The sequence below is a fragment of the Phyllostomus discolor genome, chromosome 4, assembly GCF_004126475.2.
Source record: "Phyllostomus discolor isolate MPI-MPIP mPhyDis1 chromosome 4, mPhyDis1.pri.v3, whole genome shotgun sequence".
Classification (NCBI taxonomy): Eukaryota; Metazoa; Chordata; class Mammalia; order Chiroptera; family Phyllostomidae; genus Phyllostomus; species Phyllostomus discolor.
The window spans coordinates 55,773,506-55,788,915 of record NC_040906.2 but is presented as its reverse complement, the minus strand read 5'-3'; the positions used below and the strand labels follow the sequence as shown (position 1 = coordinate 55,788,915).

The following is a 15,410-nucleotide window of genomic DNA, read 5'->3' as shown; positions in this document are numbered from 1 at the left end:
AGTATTTGTTTTAGTATTGGTAGTATTTGTAGTATTAGTAGGATTTGTTTTTCTGTGTCTGGCAAAATAAGCTTTTTAAGAAAACATAATCCCAACACCATTATCACAATCAGCAAAATTAGTAATTCCTTAATATTATCCAAGATTCAGACCTTGCTCAGGTTTCTTTTATTGCTCAGAAACATTCTATAGTATTTGACTTTTTCCAGTAAAAATACAAATAAGATCTGCATATTGTATTTAGTTGGCAGGTCTACTGATTATCTTGTGGTTTTAATTTATTTTTTTATGTGACTTAGTTGTTGAAGATCTGGGTCTCTTATACTGTAGAATTTTTACATTTTTTATTTACTAGATTGTGTCCATTTAGCATTAATTTAATGTGTTCTCTCTACTGTGGTCTTTGGAAAAAGGCAGATCTGGAGGCTTCTTAGACTTAGCTCAGGTTTTGCCAAAGAATATATTGTATGTAGCATTCTATATTTCCTATTTCATAACACTGGGAAACACATCTCTGGTGGTCCTAGAGTTATAAAATTTTGTGCATATGATAATTTTATAGTCTATTTCCTTACCAGATCATTAGCTTCATGAAAATAGATACTATATTTGCATTTATTAAAGTTTTTTTAAATCTTCAGTGCTCAGTAAAATGCTTGAAGACTGACAATAATGTTTTATTTAAGTTGGACAGATGAGTTATAGGAATGTCAGTTTGGTGGGCAAATAATTTGAAAATATTTATAATCATACAGTTGTATGTATCTGATTCTCTTACTGAGGTTTTTCCAGTAACTAACAATTTTTAGAAAAGTTTCACTTGCGAATTGTGTAATTAATGGTATAATATTGTTTCAGCATTGGAACGATGAAGCAAAGTGGTGAACACTGGGTTCTCTTCCTCTGTGTTGGGTAATCAAATACCAATAAATATAGATCAAACTTTGCAACTAGAACTCAGTGAGGATTACATTTGAGAATTCATGAAGGCACTTGTGTCTAGTATAGAGCTGATGCTCAATAAACATTATATTATTATCATCATTATCATTATTATTATTTTAACTTTATTTAAAAAGGAATATAGTCAAAGACTTAAAATTTTATATTGACAAAGTGTTCTCCATATGGACTGCTGGGCCTTTTTGTGTTTGTTTTATTGTGTTCCCCATAATTAGCCATTGACATTGTTTAGTTGCTTTGCACATTCTAAGAAGTACCAAGTGTTTAACATGAATTATTTCATCTGAATCCAACAAGAACCTATGAGACAGATACTATTACATATTGCAGATGGAGAAGCTGAAGTTTAGAAAAATTAAAAGACTTGGCAAGTATCATACATTCATTAAGTGACTATAATGGGCTGATATTTGTATTTACCTGACTGCAAAACTGTGCTTTTAAAAGCCAAAATAATCTATTGCTTTCCTACAATTGAAGAATATGAAACACCTAAATACTCTCCCCATGATGTCAACATTGGAATTAGAATCTGACTGGCCTCCATTCAGATGGATTACCCGAAGTGTCTTCAGTGTGTTCCATTTTAAGTTCTTCTCTCTTCAGTGTTTTCTTGTGAATACATTTTAAAAAAGAAAATACAAGAAATCTTATAAAAATGTTTCTCCCTTTTACTTCCTGGAAAACCTTTGCATGGCAAAATGTTCTAGTACTCTTCCAAGAAAAGAAATCCTTAACAATTGATACATTTTAATTAAAACCAGAATGACTTTGTGTGATCCAGAGCAGCCAAATGAATGCGGATATTGGGAAATTAGGAAATAATCCAAGTTCTTAAGCAGAGTTAACAGGGCACATACCCTGGGACAAGAGAAGCATTGTGCTCTTGGATACATTTGTGGGTAGCCCTTGACATTTGAAATGTCACTTCAAAACAAATTACACAGTCAGCATATCATTCAGGCCATAATCATTCAATCTCAAGGACCCCAAACTCATTTCTACAAACAGAAAGCTTTTGTAATTTGTTTTTCTGAGACTTTCTCATGGGTGATATAATAGCTATACTCAATAGCCTCTTTTTATACATGTTTTCCTCATATGGTCTATAAATACTTCTTGTTCTCAATGGTATGAGTGCTATCAACCACGGAGTCACAAGTATTTATCAATAAGTTGTCATTTGGAATAATCGAACCTGACGTTCAGGCCCCACATTTTGGAAGAATGACTTTCTTAGAGCTTCTTTATTGATAATGAACTTAATAAAAAGGTTTACATATGTAGGCCAGGTAATATTTTCGGCCTTTTGATTCAGAAGGAAACTTTGGTACCCATGAACCTCTTAGCCAGCTTTACTACCCATTCCAATTAGTTTAGTGCCAGAGTGTTTATTGAGCCTTTATTTTTCCCTATATCTTCTATGTGAGAGGATCCCTGCTATAGCATCTTTCTATCATTTGTCAGCTCCCTCAATCTGTCCTTTTTCCATCTAATAGAGAGTGCAGTTCAGAAGGTTTTTTTCCCAGTGTAAACAATCTTTATTAGCAGGTATCAAGGGTGCAAAGTAGTAACAAATCCAGAGGGGTCCAAAAACGGCAGGACACAGCTCCCTTTCCCCAACTGTGGGCTGTGACCAGACCACTGGAGAAGGAGCACTTGACCATGGTCACTTTGGAGCCAGCACCCTTCAAACAAGATCTCAAGGGAAACGGTGTAACACCCCTGGGTGCATAGGCTATGTACCATCATAGGTTGCTTGGCTTCTGCTCACCGTATAGCTCAACAACTCCAGGTAGGGTGTTAGCAGACTGGGCTAAAACTATCCCTCTCCAAATCAAGGAAGAGGTGTGAGACTGGCAGGTCCTGTGGAATATAAACAAGCTACTTCTGATTGTTTTTCAGCCTCTTGTTCTCCCTTTTAGCAAACTTGACAGCACAATAGAGATTTTAAAAGATAATTTCCTACAACTTCTTTAATGCAGCTTCTGTCAGTTCTTCTAGATTCACAAATAAAATCTTTTGCTAGGGAGCAAAAAATCTGAAAGTGCATTCAAACACAACACTAAAATAATTGACAATTCGAGTAAGCCCTGGTTAAGTTTTACTAATCATGGATTTAATGATTCCATGGATAAATAAGCTCCTATATCTTGACACACAGTGTGCTTCTTCTTGAAGGAGCTAGAGAGCCAATAAAGCAGTTTCTTTTCTCTCTTTACAACTTCAATACTGTACCTTAACATGTTTTTAGTACTTCATGATTTCTAAATTATGGAAAACATTATTATTTTGAGTTGAACAGCAAAATTTTCCAATTTTCAAAGTTAATTCTGAAGTTCTGTCTGAAGCAAGTTTGAATTAATAAACTATACCTGCATTATGAGAAGTCAAGTTAAAAAATATGATAAAAAGTTTATCAGAAGTAATAATACATGTTTTGGAATATATATACACACACACACACACACACATATATATACATGTATATATATATTACATATATATGAAATCTTTTATATATATATATGAAATCTCTTTTTAAAGATTTTATGTATTCATTTTTTAGAGAAGGAAGGGAGGGAGAAAGAGAGAGAGAGAGAGAAACATCAATGTGTGGTTGCTGGGGGTCATGACCTGCAACCTAGGCATGTACCCTGACTGGGAATCAAACCTGCAATGCTTTGGTTCGCAGCCTGAGCTCAATCCACTAAGCTATGCCAGCCAGGGCTATATATGAAATCTTTAAAGATGTTGACTATTCTTACCATAGTGCATTAAAGAAGGATTGTTATGTAGCAAAAGCAAATGCTCTTACCAACATTTTGAAATTGTATCATGTACCATACACAGATATTGATCATCCAACAATATACTCCAAGACCTTGAGAAGATAATTCAAACGCTGTGATTTTAAGAAGCATTTTAAAAAATCATACCTCAGCTGCTTCGTCTTCTTCTTGAAGTTCTTTTAAAGTATGCTGAAATTTTGGATCAGTCTTCTTAGCTTTTTCAGCATTTGTCTGCTTTTCTTCTTCATAGAACATAGCTACTATGCTAAAGAACAAGCTTGCCATATAAAAGGCAAACCAAAAACTTATTGCAATAAAAAATACCATGTAGACCTTTCCAGAAGCATAAAGGATCTAAGGAGAAATGGAAAATAGACAAAAAAGAAAAATGTTATTTGTCTTCTTGTAATTTTCTGTTTTAAAATAAAAATGCAATTTTTATGAGAATAATTTAGTTATAAGTGGAATGAAATTACAAAAAGATTTAACTAATGGCTTTATGTGGAGAAATAAGCAAATACCTCTTCAGCTTTAGACAGATCTATAGTATAAAATATATGGCACAAACCAAAGAAAGAATTAAGTAATTTAATTAATACATGGTGAGCATTTGACTTTTATATCTTCATTAATAAACATAGTGAAAGAAAAAGTTGCCTTCTCAATAAAGGAAGATGGATGGATATCTATATATAGAAGATTATTTTCTTTGCAGTAGAATCTTTAAATATATGAAATTTAATAAAGTTAGAGGATTAATATTTAAAAATTACTGTGTTCCAATAATTACTTTATGGATCTGTCACAACAAGATGCAATACCAGGTATTCAAAATGGTGGGGAACAGAAATGTTTCTTTTATCTGCTTTGGTAAAGAACTTTTAGATGAACCCCAATGGAAAGTCATATGATTTATAGATAGAAGAATACAAAATTTTAGATTTTCAAACTGACTTTTACTAGCTTTTATTTCATAATAATTACCTAAGATCAGAAAATTTATAAAATTTAAAAAATTATAAGGAGATATTACAAACCAAAACTAGAGTTCACTGATATATCCTCCTCATTAATTATATCAAGAAAAAAGATAATAGTTTAATTTTTAAGCATCCATTTGTATCAATAAATAAGAATTATTTACAGAAAATATTGTGTTGCTATAAAGAGTTAAGAATGTTTACAGACTAATAGGAAGTTTTAACATTCAATCAGAGATAATTTATTAATCTATAGTATACTGTCTTTAAAAATATTTTTATTAAACCCTATTATCCCAGTAGGATTTGGTTAAATATTTTTCCTACTGAAGCAGCTGTCCCTTATACTATTCAGAAGTCAGTAGTAGATTTTATGGAGTATATAGCAGGCCATGCACAAGAATAAATACTTTGTGCTCATTATCTCATTAATTCTGTGCAGCACATTACCACAGGGTACTTACTATTATTTCCAAAGTGTAGTAGAGAGAAGAACATTAGACAGGCAAAATGAGTTATCAAAGACCTCACAACTATGGAATATGCCTGAGTCTAAAACTTTTGCTCTTTTCACTACATGAAGCTGGTGAGTGATAAAAGTATATACTCTAATTAGGATTAAAAAATGGACACGTTCTAGTTATATTATATTTTAGCATAAAATTGTGGCTGATTTTAGCTCCATCTCATAGTTTTCTTATGAACATCAAGTAAAACCATGAATGTAAAAATCTTAGGCCATGGAAAATATGCAGTAATATTAACTACTGTTAAACATAACTCTATTCCATGAGCCAGGAGACACTTTGTTTTGTTCATTTCTGTACCCATGATATATCAAAGTGTACACGGATCAAATAAAAGCTTTTGTTGAATGAATGGAGAATAATATTCTCCAAAACATGAGCTGTGTTGTCTTTGGGAATAATTGCTGATTTTCCCTGGCCATAGTTAACTTAGCTTAGGTCAATATTCAGAGAACAAATCCAATCCAAATAAAAGAAAACCTTACTTATACTGATCAATAAAACTCAGAGTGTGGTAATGATGTAGGAACTGCATAGGCTCCAATACCAAGGCATTCCCAGACTGATCTCTCATTTCAATGGTAGTGGAAAAGAATTTACTTTAAATCACTGCTAACAAGAAATTAGCTAATATATTTTGAGGGTTTATGGCAAGGGTTTATAGGGTTTGAGGGTTTATAAAAAAGGCAAGACATTTGTTAATATATAAAATGACTTAATCCAAATTAATTATGTTTTTTTTTGTTTATTAAAATTTCATTAAGCATTCCTGTACATTGGATGTTGAGGACACAAAAATTAAAAGAAGACAAAATATTTCTTCATAAATAGTATATCCCTAGTGGAAGAAAGAACTGAACGAATAATTAAAATAACCACTGTCAGAGGCAATTATAAGATCCAGTGAACTTCTGATATAGGATATGATATGAGCTATGGAAAAGCTCAAAGAAGAAATATGGCTTTGTGTTACGAATTTGAAGCATGAGACTTGAAGACAGATAAAAACTTGAATTTAAGCAGAGTACAATATAGATTTTAAAAAAGAAATTATGGGGAAAGCTAATGTAGGAAACAGCAAATCTTCTTGATGCAAATAAAGCAGGAAGTATATATTGAGATATTGTTAGGAGATAAATCTGGAGAAGTATGCAGATACTAGATCTTAAAGGCAGCTATGTACCATGCATGCAGACTTTGAACTTCACCCTGTGGGAATCTGGAAACTATTAAAGGATTTTTAGCAGGAGGATAACAAATGATTATTTTAGAAATAAGAAGTTCCTAGGGTTGTGAAGGAGGCATTGAAATTTGTCAAAACATTTGGGAAATAACAATATATATTCTAGTCTTACAAAATTAAAAAATATAGTTTGCATAAAGAAAATAATGTCACTTGTAATATTGTCATGTACCCCATCTCTGTTTTGTTTACTCAATTTTTATTTAATAATATATCATGAACCTTTGTGCCCCAAACATTGCATTATCCTATCCTTATTAATGGCCTATACACACACACACCATTATTTATTTATCCAATCATAAAACCTGTGGGGGTGTTTTTTTTTTAAAGATTGTTCCTCAACTGTAAATACTTTTGAACTTTAAAGTAATTATTTTATCAAATATCCTTTTATATTAACTATGCTGCTAAAATAGCATTGCATACTGTGGTGAAACATCTCTTAAAAGAAAAACTGAATCTTTGTTTTAATAGATTCTGAGAAACTACGTCATACAAATAATCAGCCATGAAGACACACTTTCAGAACCTAGATTTCAAGTTTTATAACAATAAGCCTTCTGTTACAAGTGAAGCATGATAGAATATTAAAGAGAAATGAGAATGGAAGAATTGAGAAGAAATAGCACATTCTAGGTATTCAATAAATAATTGTGTAATACTTGGTAATCTCATAGGTTCAAATTTATGACTAAAGAATTGGTACCTAGAAATGTTCTTAACTTAGTTAATTAACTATCACAGAACAGGACAGTGATCCCTGGTACATACATGTGTTGTAACTTTGGGGAGGTTACCCAACCATTCTGATCTTAGTATCTTCATGTAAAAAGCATTACACACACACACACACACACACACACACACATATTGACCCTGTGGAATTGTTTTAAAGATTAAACGAGACATCATGCATAAGAGCACAGACTTTGGCACAGTGTTAGGATATAAGTTCTCATTCCTTCTGTCTTCAAATTCTTCTCCTCATAAATATATGATAAGCTTTGTTACATTTGACCATTATTTTAGAAGGAAGCAGCATGGAACATGGTGCTGTTCTTATGCACACAGCAGATTCTTTCTGCTCTTACCTGGTGATACAGTGCTTCAGGAAAGTCCTGTGTCATTAACCGGAATAGGGCTAAGAAGGCCCAGCCGAAACTGTCAAAATTTGTGTAGCCATTATCAGGATTTCTGCCAGCTTTTATACACATATATCCTTCAGGACACTGACTAAAAAAGACAAAGAAAAGAAAATGCTTATTCTTAGGTGACTTTCAGATTATGGCTAAACCATAAATATAGAAAACCTTCCCATAAATAATAATAAAAGGCTCCCATTTCCACAGGGATCAGTCTTCTCTCAAACATCCCAGTGAAAAAGCTGCAAATTAGCCCTGGCCGATGTGGCTCAGTTGGTTAGGCACAGGCCAGCAAATTGAAAGGTCATGGGTTGGGCCACAGGCCTAGGTTTCCGCTTCAGTCCAGGTAGTGTCTCACACAAAAGGCAACTGATCAATGTTTTCTCTCACATCAGTATTTCTCTCCACCTCTTTCTCCTACCCTTCCCCTCTCTCTAAAAAAAGAGGGTGGGGAGCAAGCTGCAAATGAGTTAGATTTTGCATTGATATAAGTAAAGTGTTAAGCTAAAAGGAAAAAGGGCTAACAAATGGTCTTTGTCAAGCCTTTCGTAAAGGTTTCTTTATTACCCAGCATCAAAGTGAAAGTATAAGTGATGAAATATAACACTGATAAAAATAAAACTGTACTATGGTGGAACAATCAAATATTATTTCAGCTCCTTTCATGGAGTCTTCACACTTTTATCTACTGGGAGCTTGAATGTTATGGGAAATTATTATAGCAGTGCCCAATAATCATGCTCCCCTCTCTCCACACACCTGCCTACTTCCCTCTCACATTATTTTGGCTTTGGCCATGAACATATTTTGGACATTTTTAATAGTTATTAAACATGATACAAACGGAAATTTAAAAAGTAATTGTGAGTTGAGGCTTGCTAAATTTTTTGACCCACATAATCTGAACAAATGAATTTTCATTCTTGTCTTAAAGCACTGACTTTTTCTTTTTTTGGCACTGACTTTTGGGATCATTTACCCTGCAGCAAACTATAATGACTACAGGTAAAATATTCTGTGACTTGTCCTTCTGGCCTTGAAATATGTCACTGTGGTTCTGATATCTATGACCAGATATCTTCAATATGAGCTTGGAATGTCTGCAAAAAGGGTTAGCTGGAGTTGTATAGAACAAACACAATGGGATGAGATCACAATTTGGGTTTGAGAATAGAGTATAAATCCACCAGTAGCTGGGAAAAAGAAGTTGAGCAAGCAACAAAATATCTAAATCAACTGAATGCAAGACCTGTCTGGAAAAAGTCCAATCATTGTTAACATAATGCAAATGGTTTACGTGACATTGACATTGATGTAACCTGGCAGCCAAGGACAGTGGATTAGAATGCGCATAGGTGAACAAGTACAACTTCACTGTACTAGTTAGTGGGGGCAGTAGATGTCATTGAGTGAGCATGTGTACCGTGTGGCCATAACATTCAAAATGACTGAGCAAGTAGAGCAATGAATTTGCATCAAATTTTGCATTAAGCTTGAACATTCCTCCACGGAAACTGTCTGGATGATTCAGAAGGCCACCGTTATGGAAAAACCATGATTGACAGCTTCATCACCACAATATGTCTGTTCATGCATCATATCTCATGCAGAGATTTTTGGCAAAACATCAAGTTACCCAGTGACTCAGTCCCTTTACAGCCCAGATTTGGTTCCCTGTGACTTCTGGCTTTTCCCAAAACAAAAATCACCTTTGAAAGGGAAGAAATTTCAGACCGTCAATTCAGGAAAATATGACAGGGCAGCTGGTGGTGATTGCAAGAACTGTGTGAGGTCCCAAGGTGCCTACTTTGAAGGAGCCTGAAGTGTCATTGTCCTACGTACAATGTCTCTTGTATTTTATATCATCTTCGATAAATGGCTGGGTACCTTTTGGACAGATCTATAAGTAAACTATGTAACTGAGCCCTGACTGGTGTGGCTCACATGTTACGCATCATCCTGAAACCCAAAGGTTGCTGGTTCAATTCCCAGTCAGGGTAAGTGCCTGGCTTGAAGGCAGGTTCCCAGTTGTGGGTGTGCTAGAGGCAACCATTTGATGTTTCTCTTGCACATCAGTCTCTCCCTCTCTTTCTCCCTCTCTTCTCCCCTTTCTAAAAAATAACTGAAATCTTTAAAAATAAATAAACTATATAATTCATACTCCTCTCCCCATCATGTGCTTTTTGTCAATCTGGTCTCTACAGCCTAAGAGAGTTGAGCCTACAGAAAGCCATCAAGTCATCCCAGCTGAGAAAAGTAACATAAGGAACTATGTAAGTCTCACCACTGCCAAGAAGCACTTCACTTCTACTTCCTTATCTCTTCACTTGAAATTATAGGATGTGAAGCCATGAGAGTTAGGTTCTCACTGAAGAATTACTTATAAATACTGTTTTTAAGAACAATAAACTTTTTATTAATGTAAATTTTAGTCATAAAAGACACCAAGGCATAAAATAAGCTAAATAACAGCATATATTTAATATTTCTTTCTTCAAAGGCTTCTGGCCAAAGAAAAGATTATATGTCTTTTTTGGTCATTTCTACTAGCTCTGACACACATTGAAAACAAACAAACAAAAAATACGGTTGTGTTTAAGTCCCAGCTCTGCTGTTTACTAACTTCTTGACCTTGAATAAGTCATTTAACTAGTTTGTCTATTGCTTTTTTTTTGTAAAATTAGTTTAATAGTATTCTAAACTATTCAGTTTTCAGCATGGTTTTGATGTTAAAATTTGATAATCTAATCAAATGGGAACCATAATAAAAATGATTATTCAATAAATACTATTGATTGGTGATACTGATTCGATAGAAGAAGACATTAATATCACTCACCTGGCATCTGTTCTGTTGCCACAAAGGAGTGCATCTCTTTCTCCTTCCAAATAATAAAAATTTTCTGTTTCTGAAAATAGGAAAGAAATTATATTCTATATTTAATCTTTAATGAGAGCTGATCTGGAATCTATTTAAATCTCTACAGTGAGAAGAAATGAGCAGACAGCCTGACTTTTTTTTTTAATCTAGGAAGCTGTCTTAGCCTCTCATGTACAGGCCAAAACACCTCCAGCAATCCATCTACCTCACTGACCTGACAGTGATAGAACTTGGAATATGTAAAGGAGAATTCCTTTCAAAATTAGAGTTCAGGAAAATGAATATAATCTGTTAGGTATGACAGACTCCTGAGGGAAAAATTCCCAGGACTAGTATGTTTGAAAGCAAGGACCTTTAATTCCAGGATTTATTCCTGAAGCTTTTCCTGAGCAAAAGACCGTATTTTTCTGCCTTTATGTTTAATTTCCACTCTCTTTCCCTTTGAAGCTTGTTTCTCTACATTGAGCATCCAGTGCCAATTGTATACTTGGTGTCACCTAATTTCTACTACAACTTGTTTATCTGAGTCATAGCACATAGAATTTATCTAGGTATCTCTGCCTGGCAATTAAAATGTAACATGTGTATTTATAAATATTGTTACCAGGGTTAGAACATGCATGCTTGGGAACATTGGTTTTTAAGTTCTAAATTCAAATCACAGAGATCAAACCCATGAAAGCAGGACTCTGTGTGTGTGTGTGTGTATACATACAAACATATATATGTACACAAAATTGTAGGTATACTATATTACAAAATTGAATTATTCCAATTTCAAATAACATCAAATTTGTCACCTAAAATAATTTTAAAAAATTTAAAATCATACATAACTAGAAACCATTGATGAAACCCTTTGAATGGCAGTTAAAAACCAAATAAAATTTGACATTAGTAAACTGAGTAGTCCCAGATACTTTTCTAAGTACAAGTACTATGACATGACAATTAGGTTAATAATATAATATTTTCAGCAATTCCTAACAAGTATTTCAGGAAGTGGAATAACAAATTTTAAAATGGTAATCTTTAAAAAGTGATTTCTTTGTAGCAAACTTTAACACAGATTAAAAAAAAACCTGTTTTCTTAACAATAACTAGTGCAATAGCAAAAATTGTTTATTTTAAAGTAAATAGCATATTTTTTACAATGTCAAATAAAATTTTTTGACATATGAGGCAAACTGATTCTTACCTCGAATGTAATATGGGTTTCTGGTTCTGTTGTGTATGGTTTCAGTTGCATTTTCGTGGGGCCACCGGAAACATTTATGCTTCAGCTTGCCCATGAAGAGCCCCATCCCGATCACAGAAAATATGCTCAGAAAAAACAGAGTAAGGATAATGGCACCAGTAAGTTTCTTCAAGCAATGGAGCAGGATCCCTACATAAGACTTCAGGCCTAGAAAGAGACAGGTTTGTTCTCAATAAAATAAGATATTTTAGTAAAGCAGCATTAGCAAAGTTCTCCCATGGTAAATACATACTACATTGAAATCAGTAGCTTTGTGTTTCATAATCTAATTTGTCATTATTTAGATCTAATAAATAAGGTGAATAAAAACCCAAACTTTGAGGTTTTGTATTATTGTTAATTTATTGCACCTAATGAAGTAATTCAGACACAATATATTTTGAAATTAGTGGTTCAATTGAATCTCTTTAACTACATAAAGGACAGGCTCTCTTGGCTACTGCTTTTCATACCAGTTTGCCATTGTTTGTAAGTATAAGGTATAGAGTTATTAATCAAAATGTGTTGCAAATGTTGTTGAAACAAAAAATAGCTTGCAATAGCAGTATTCTTTCACTAATTTTTAGAAATTTAATTTTTGGAGCTGATTAAATAAAATGACAATTTTTAATGATTATAAATTAGAATAACACAATTGTGATACATGCAGGCTGTATTTATATCAGAATACTTACTAATGGAAAATTCACCCTTAATTTAAGGTTGGTTCTTTATTTAAGAATATTTGTTTTTCTATTTAAATAATATATGCTTAATTCTGAAAATATAAAAAAACAAGAAGAAACAAAAACCAAATGAACGTAATTGTACTTCATAGATGAAACTACAATTTTCCCTCCCTCCCTCCCTTCCTCCCTTCCTTCCTTCCTTCCTTCCTTCCTTCTTTCCTTCTTTGCTTTCTTCTTCCCTTCTTTTGTTCCCCTCCTTCTCTTTCTCCCTGGTCTCTTAGTTGTTGGTCTGTTTGCATTTAGGATCTTAATCAATGCTCAGCTCAACAACGAATGAGAATATAGTAGCTCTGTGATGCTGAGCAAGTCACTCAACATTTTTAAGTCTGTGTTTATTATTTTTAAAGTGGGAATAATAATACATATTTCATATGCTATTGTTAGGATTGAACATTAATTTTTTAAAATGACCTCCTCAGATGATTGGATACTATAAAGTTACTCCTATGGTTAAAGAAATGTGATATCTAGATTAAATATATTAATATTTCAATTGCTAGAATATTAAAATACATGTTTATGGCCTAGAAACTATAGCATTAGGTTTTTGCTATATACAAGTCTTTTTTAAGTGTTACATAAGAAATGAAATTTCTGTGTCAACATATATATGGCCACAATTAAGTGTTGATACATATGTTCAAATTGCTTTTAAGAGGTGTTTTATCAATGTTTAAACAAAAGACTATATATGTATATAGCCAAGCCATCATTAAAAATAAAGCATTAAAAATGATTTCCAATTTCTTAGAATAAAAATGGATCATTTTAATGCAATTTCTGTGATTACCATAATGAACTTTAAAACATGTGTATTTGCACTATTCCTTATTTTTTGGTAACCATACTGAGTCCTCCATACATTATTTTACTGATTTTTTTCATATTATTTTGTTGGAATTATTTTTAAGAATTTCTCTTAAATAGGAATATATGTATGTATATAATTATAAATATGGTGTATATATATACATACATATACACACATATATATACACATATATATGTGTATATATAATATATGTACCAGAGTTTTGTGAGCTTCAATTTATTGGTGACATTTTGTTTGAAGGTTAAAAAAGTCACCATCTAATTTTACAGAGTAAAATTTATTAATAATTTTCATTGTTATCTATCATTCATTGTTGTCTACCAAAGTTCTAAATCAATTTTGATTTTGATTTCCTGGTATAATTTTTCCCTTCATTTTACTTTAAATTTTTGTTTTAGCTTAGGTATATGTGGTAGAGTTCAATTTATTTCTGACTTAATATTAAAGTCTCTACATCTTGACAGAAAAATTTAGCCCAATTATTTTTATTTTCATAAATTGGCTTTACTTCAGATTGGACTTCAAGCACAAAGCATGCATAGGTTTGGCCTGCTTCATGGTGTTGCAGTGGGACAAAAATTGCTTGTATATCTTCCTTTTGGTATTATCACACCTGCTTCTCAGTTATTGATCCAGCTATTCCATAATACTCTGGCTCTTAGCAGTCAAAGAAAAGAAAACAAACCCCAAAAGACAAAACTTGGAGTGGAGTTGTTTCTATCTGATTCTTTTTTATTCATTCTGAATAACAAGTTGGAAGATGTTGGTGGGCTCCTTTAAGATCTCCAGGAATGGGAGCTATAAATCAGGTCCCAAGCATCCTCCATGTATGTGGTCATAACCTTACTCTGCAGGACCTCCTTGAACTTTGTGGCATGTGGAATGCACCCTATCCTAGCACTCAGAACAAAAGGAGGTTTATTTTATATTACTCTATTCATTTCATCTGGTTTTTACATGTAATAAGAAAAAGAAGACGGTAGATTAGATATCTGTGTAGACTGCTATATCTCTCCAAAGTCTAAAGATAATTTTATAAGTTCATATTTAAGATGTAAGAATAAATAATAAAATAGAATAATAATATTTTTTATTGCTCTCTACATTTTATCATAGGTAATGAACCCACCTCAAATAAATAACAGTCAAATGTGATACTTTTTTCTTGCCTTTCCTGTAGTGACTGAAATAAATTTTAAGATCAGATAATTCATTGATTTCAAAGTTAAAACAGTATTCAAAATTAATATTTCCACAAACAGTAACAGGAATACAAATGAATATATGGGAGTAGAGAAAACAAAATGAAGGAAAGGAACTCAATGCCATTTCTTACCTTGGTTTAAAGGAATAATTTTCAAAATTCTCAAATTCTTGCGATTCTAAATATTGGATTGACGTTTAGAGGTGAATATATTGTTATATGCCTGTGGAATTAAGTGAAGAATTATTTAGAGGTCCTATTGCAATTATGTTACTTATCTTTGGCTTTTTATATTCTTTGAAACTTATGTTTAAAGCCATATATCCAAATATTTCCCTTGCTTTCATCATTCCATTTGTCAAATAGTTTTATCATTGATTGCAAGACAAAGATTGCTACAATGTGCAAAGTAGCCAGGTAAATATTAATCCACAAACATATTATGAGAGTTTACAAAATTCTGACACTGTGAGTACTCTTAATTCCATATTTATATCATGTTCATAAATATTTTGTTATCTGATGAATAAAAAGATAATTAAAAACAAAAAAGCCAAATCTCTTAAAAGAATGAGTTTCAATTTAAGGATTTAAGCCATTAGGTGATTTTGATGATGGTGATGATGACGGTGATGTTGGTAATGACAATGGTATTGATGATGACAGCAGAAGGCAGGTACATAGTGGCTAAGACACAGACTCTATAGCCAGACAGCCTGTGTAGAAATCCAGGCTCCAGTCTTTACCAGCTGTGTGACAGAAAAATTATTTAATTTTTCTTGCCTCAGTTTCCTCAGAAGTGGGAATAATAACTCTTCCTTCATCAGCAGCTTTTTTGTGGAGATTAAGCAAGTAAT

At 32.8% G+C, this 15,410-nt stretch overlaps 1 protein-coding gene across 1 annotated transcript in view; it reads right to left on the bottom strand.

Annotated features, from left to right (window-relative positions):
* Positions 1-15,410, bottom strand: part of SCN7A (sodium voltage-gated channel alpha subunit 7) — an 81,953-nt gene that overhangs the window by 41,032 nt on the left and 25,511 nt on the right. The window contains 6 exon segments of the mRNA XM_036023355.1: positions 3,903-4,109; positions 7,600-7,741; positions 10,490-10,559; positions 11,730-11,936; positions 14,686-14,721; positions 14,724-14,776. Of these exon segments, the coding sequence (XP_035879248.1) occupies positions 3,903-4,109; positions 7,600-7,741; positions 10,490-10,559; positions 11,730-11,936; positions 14,686-14,721; positions 14,724-14,776 (715 nt within the window).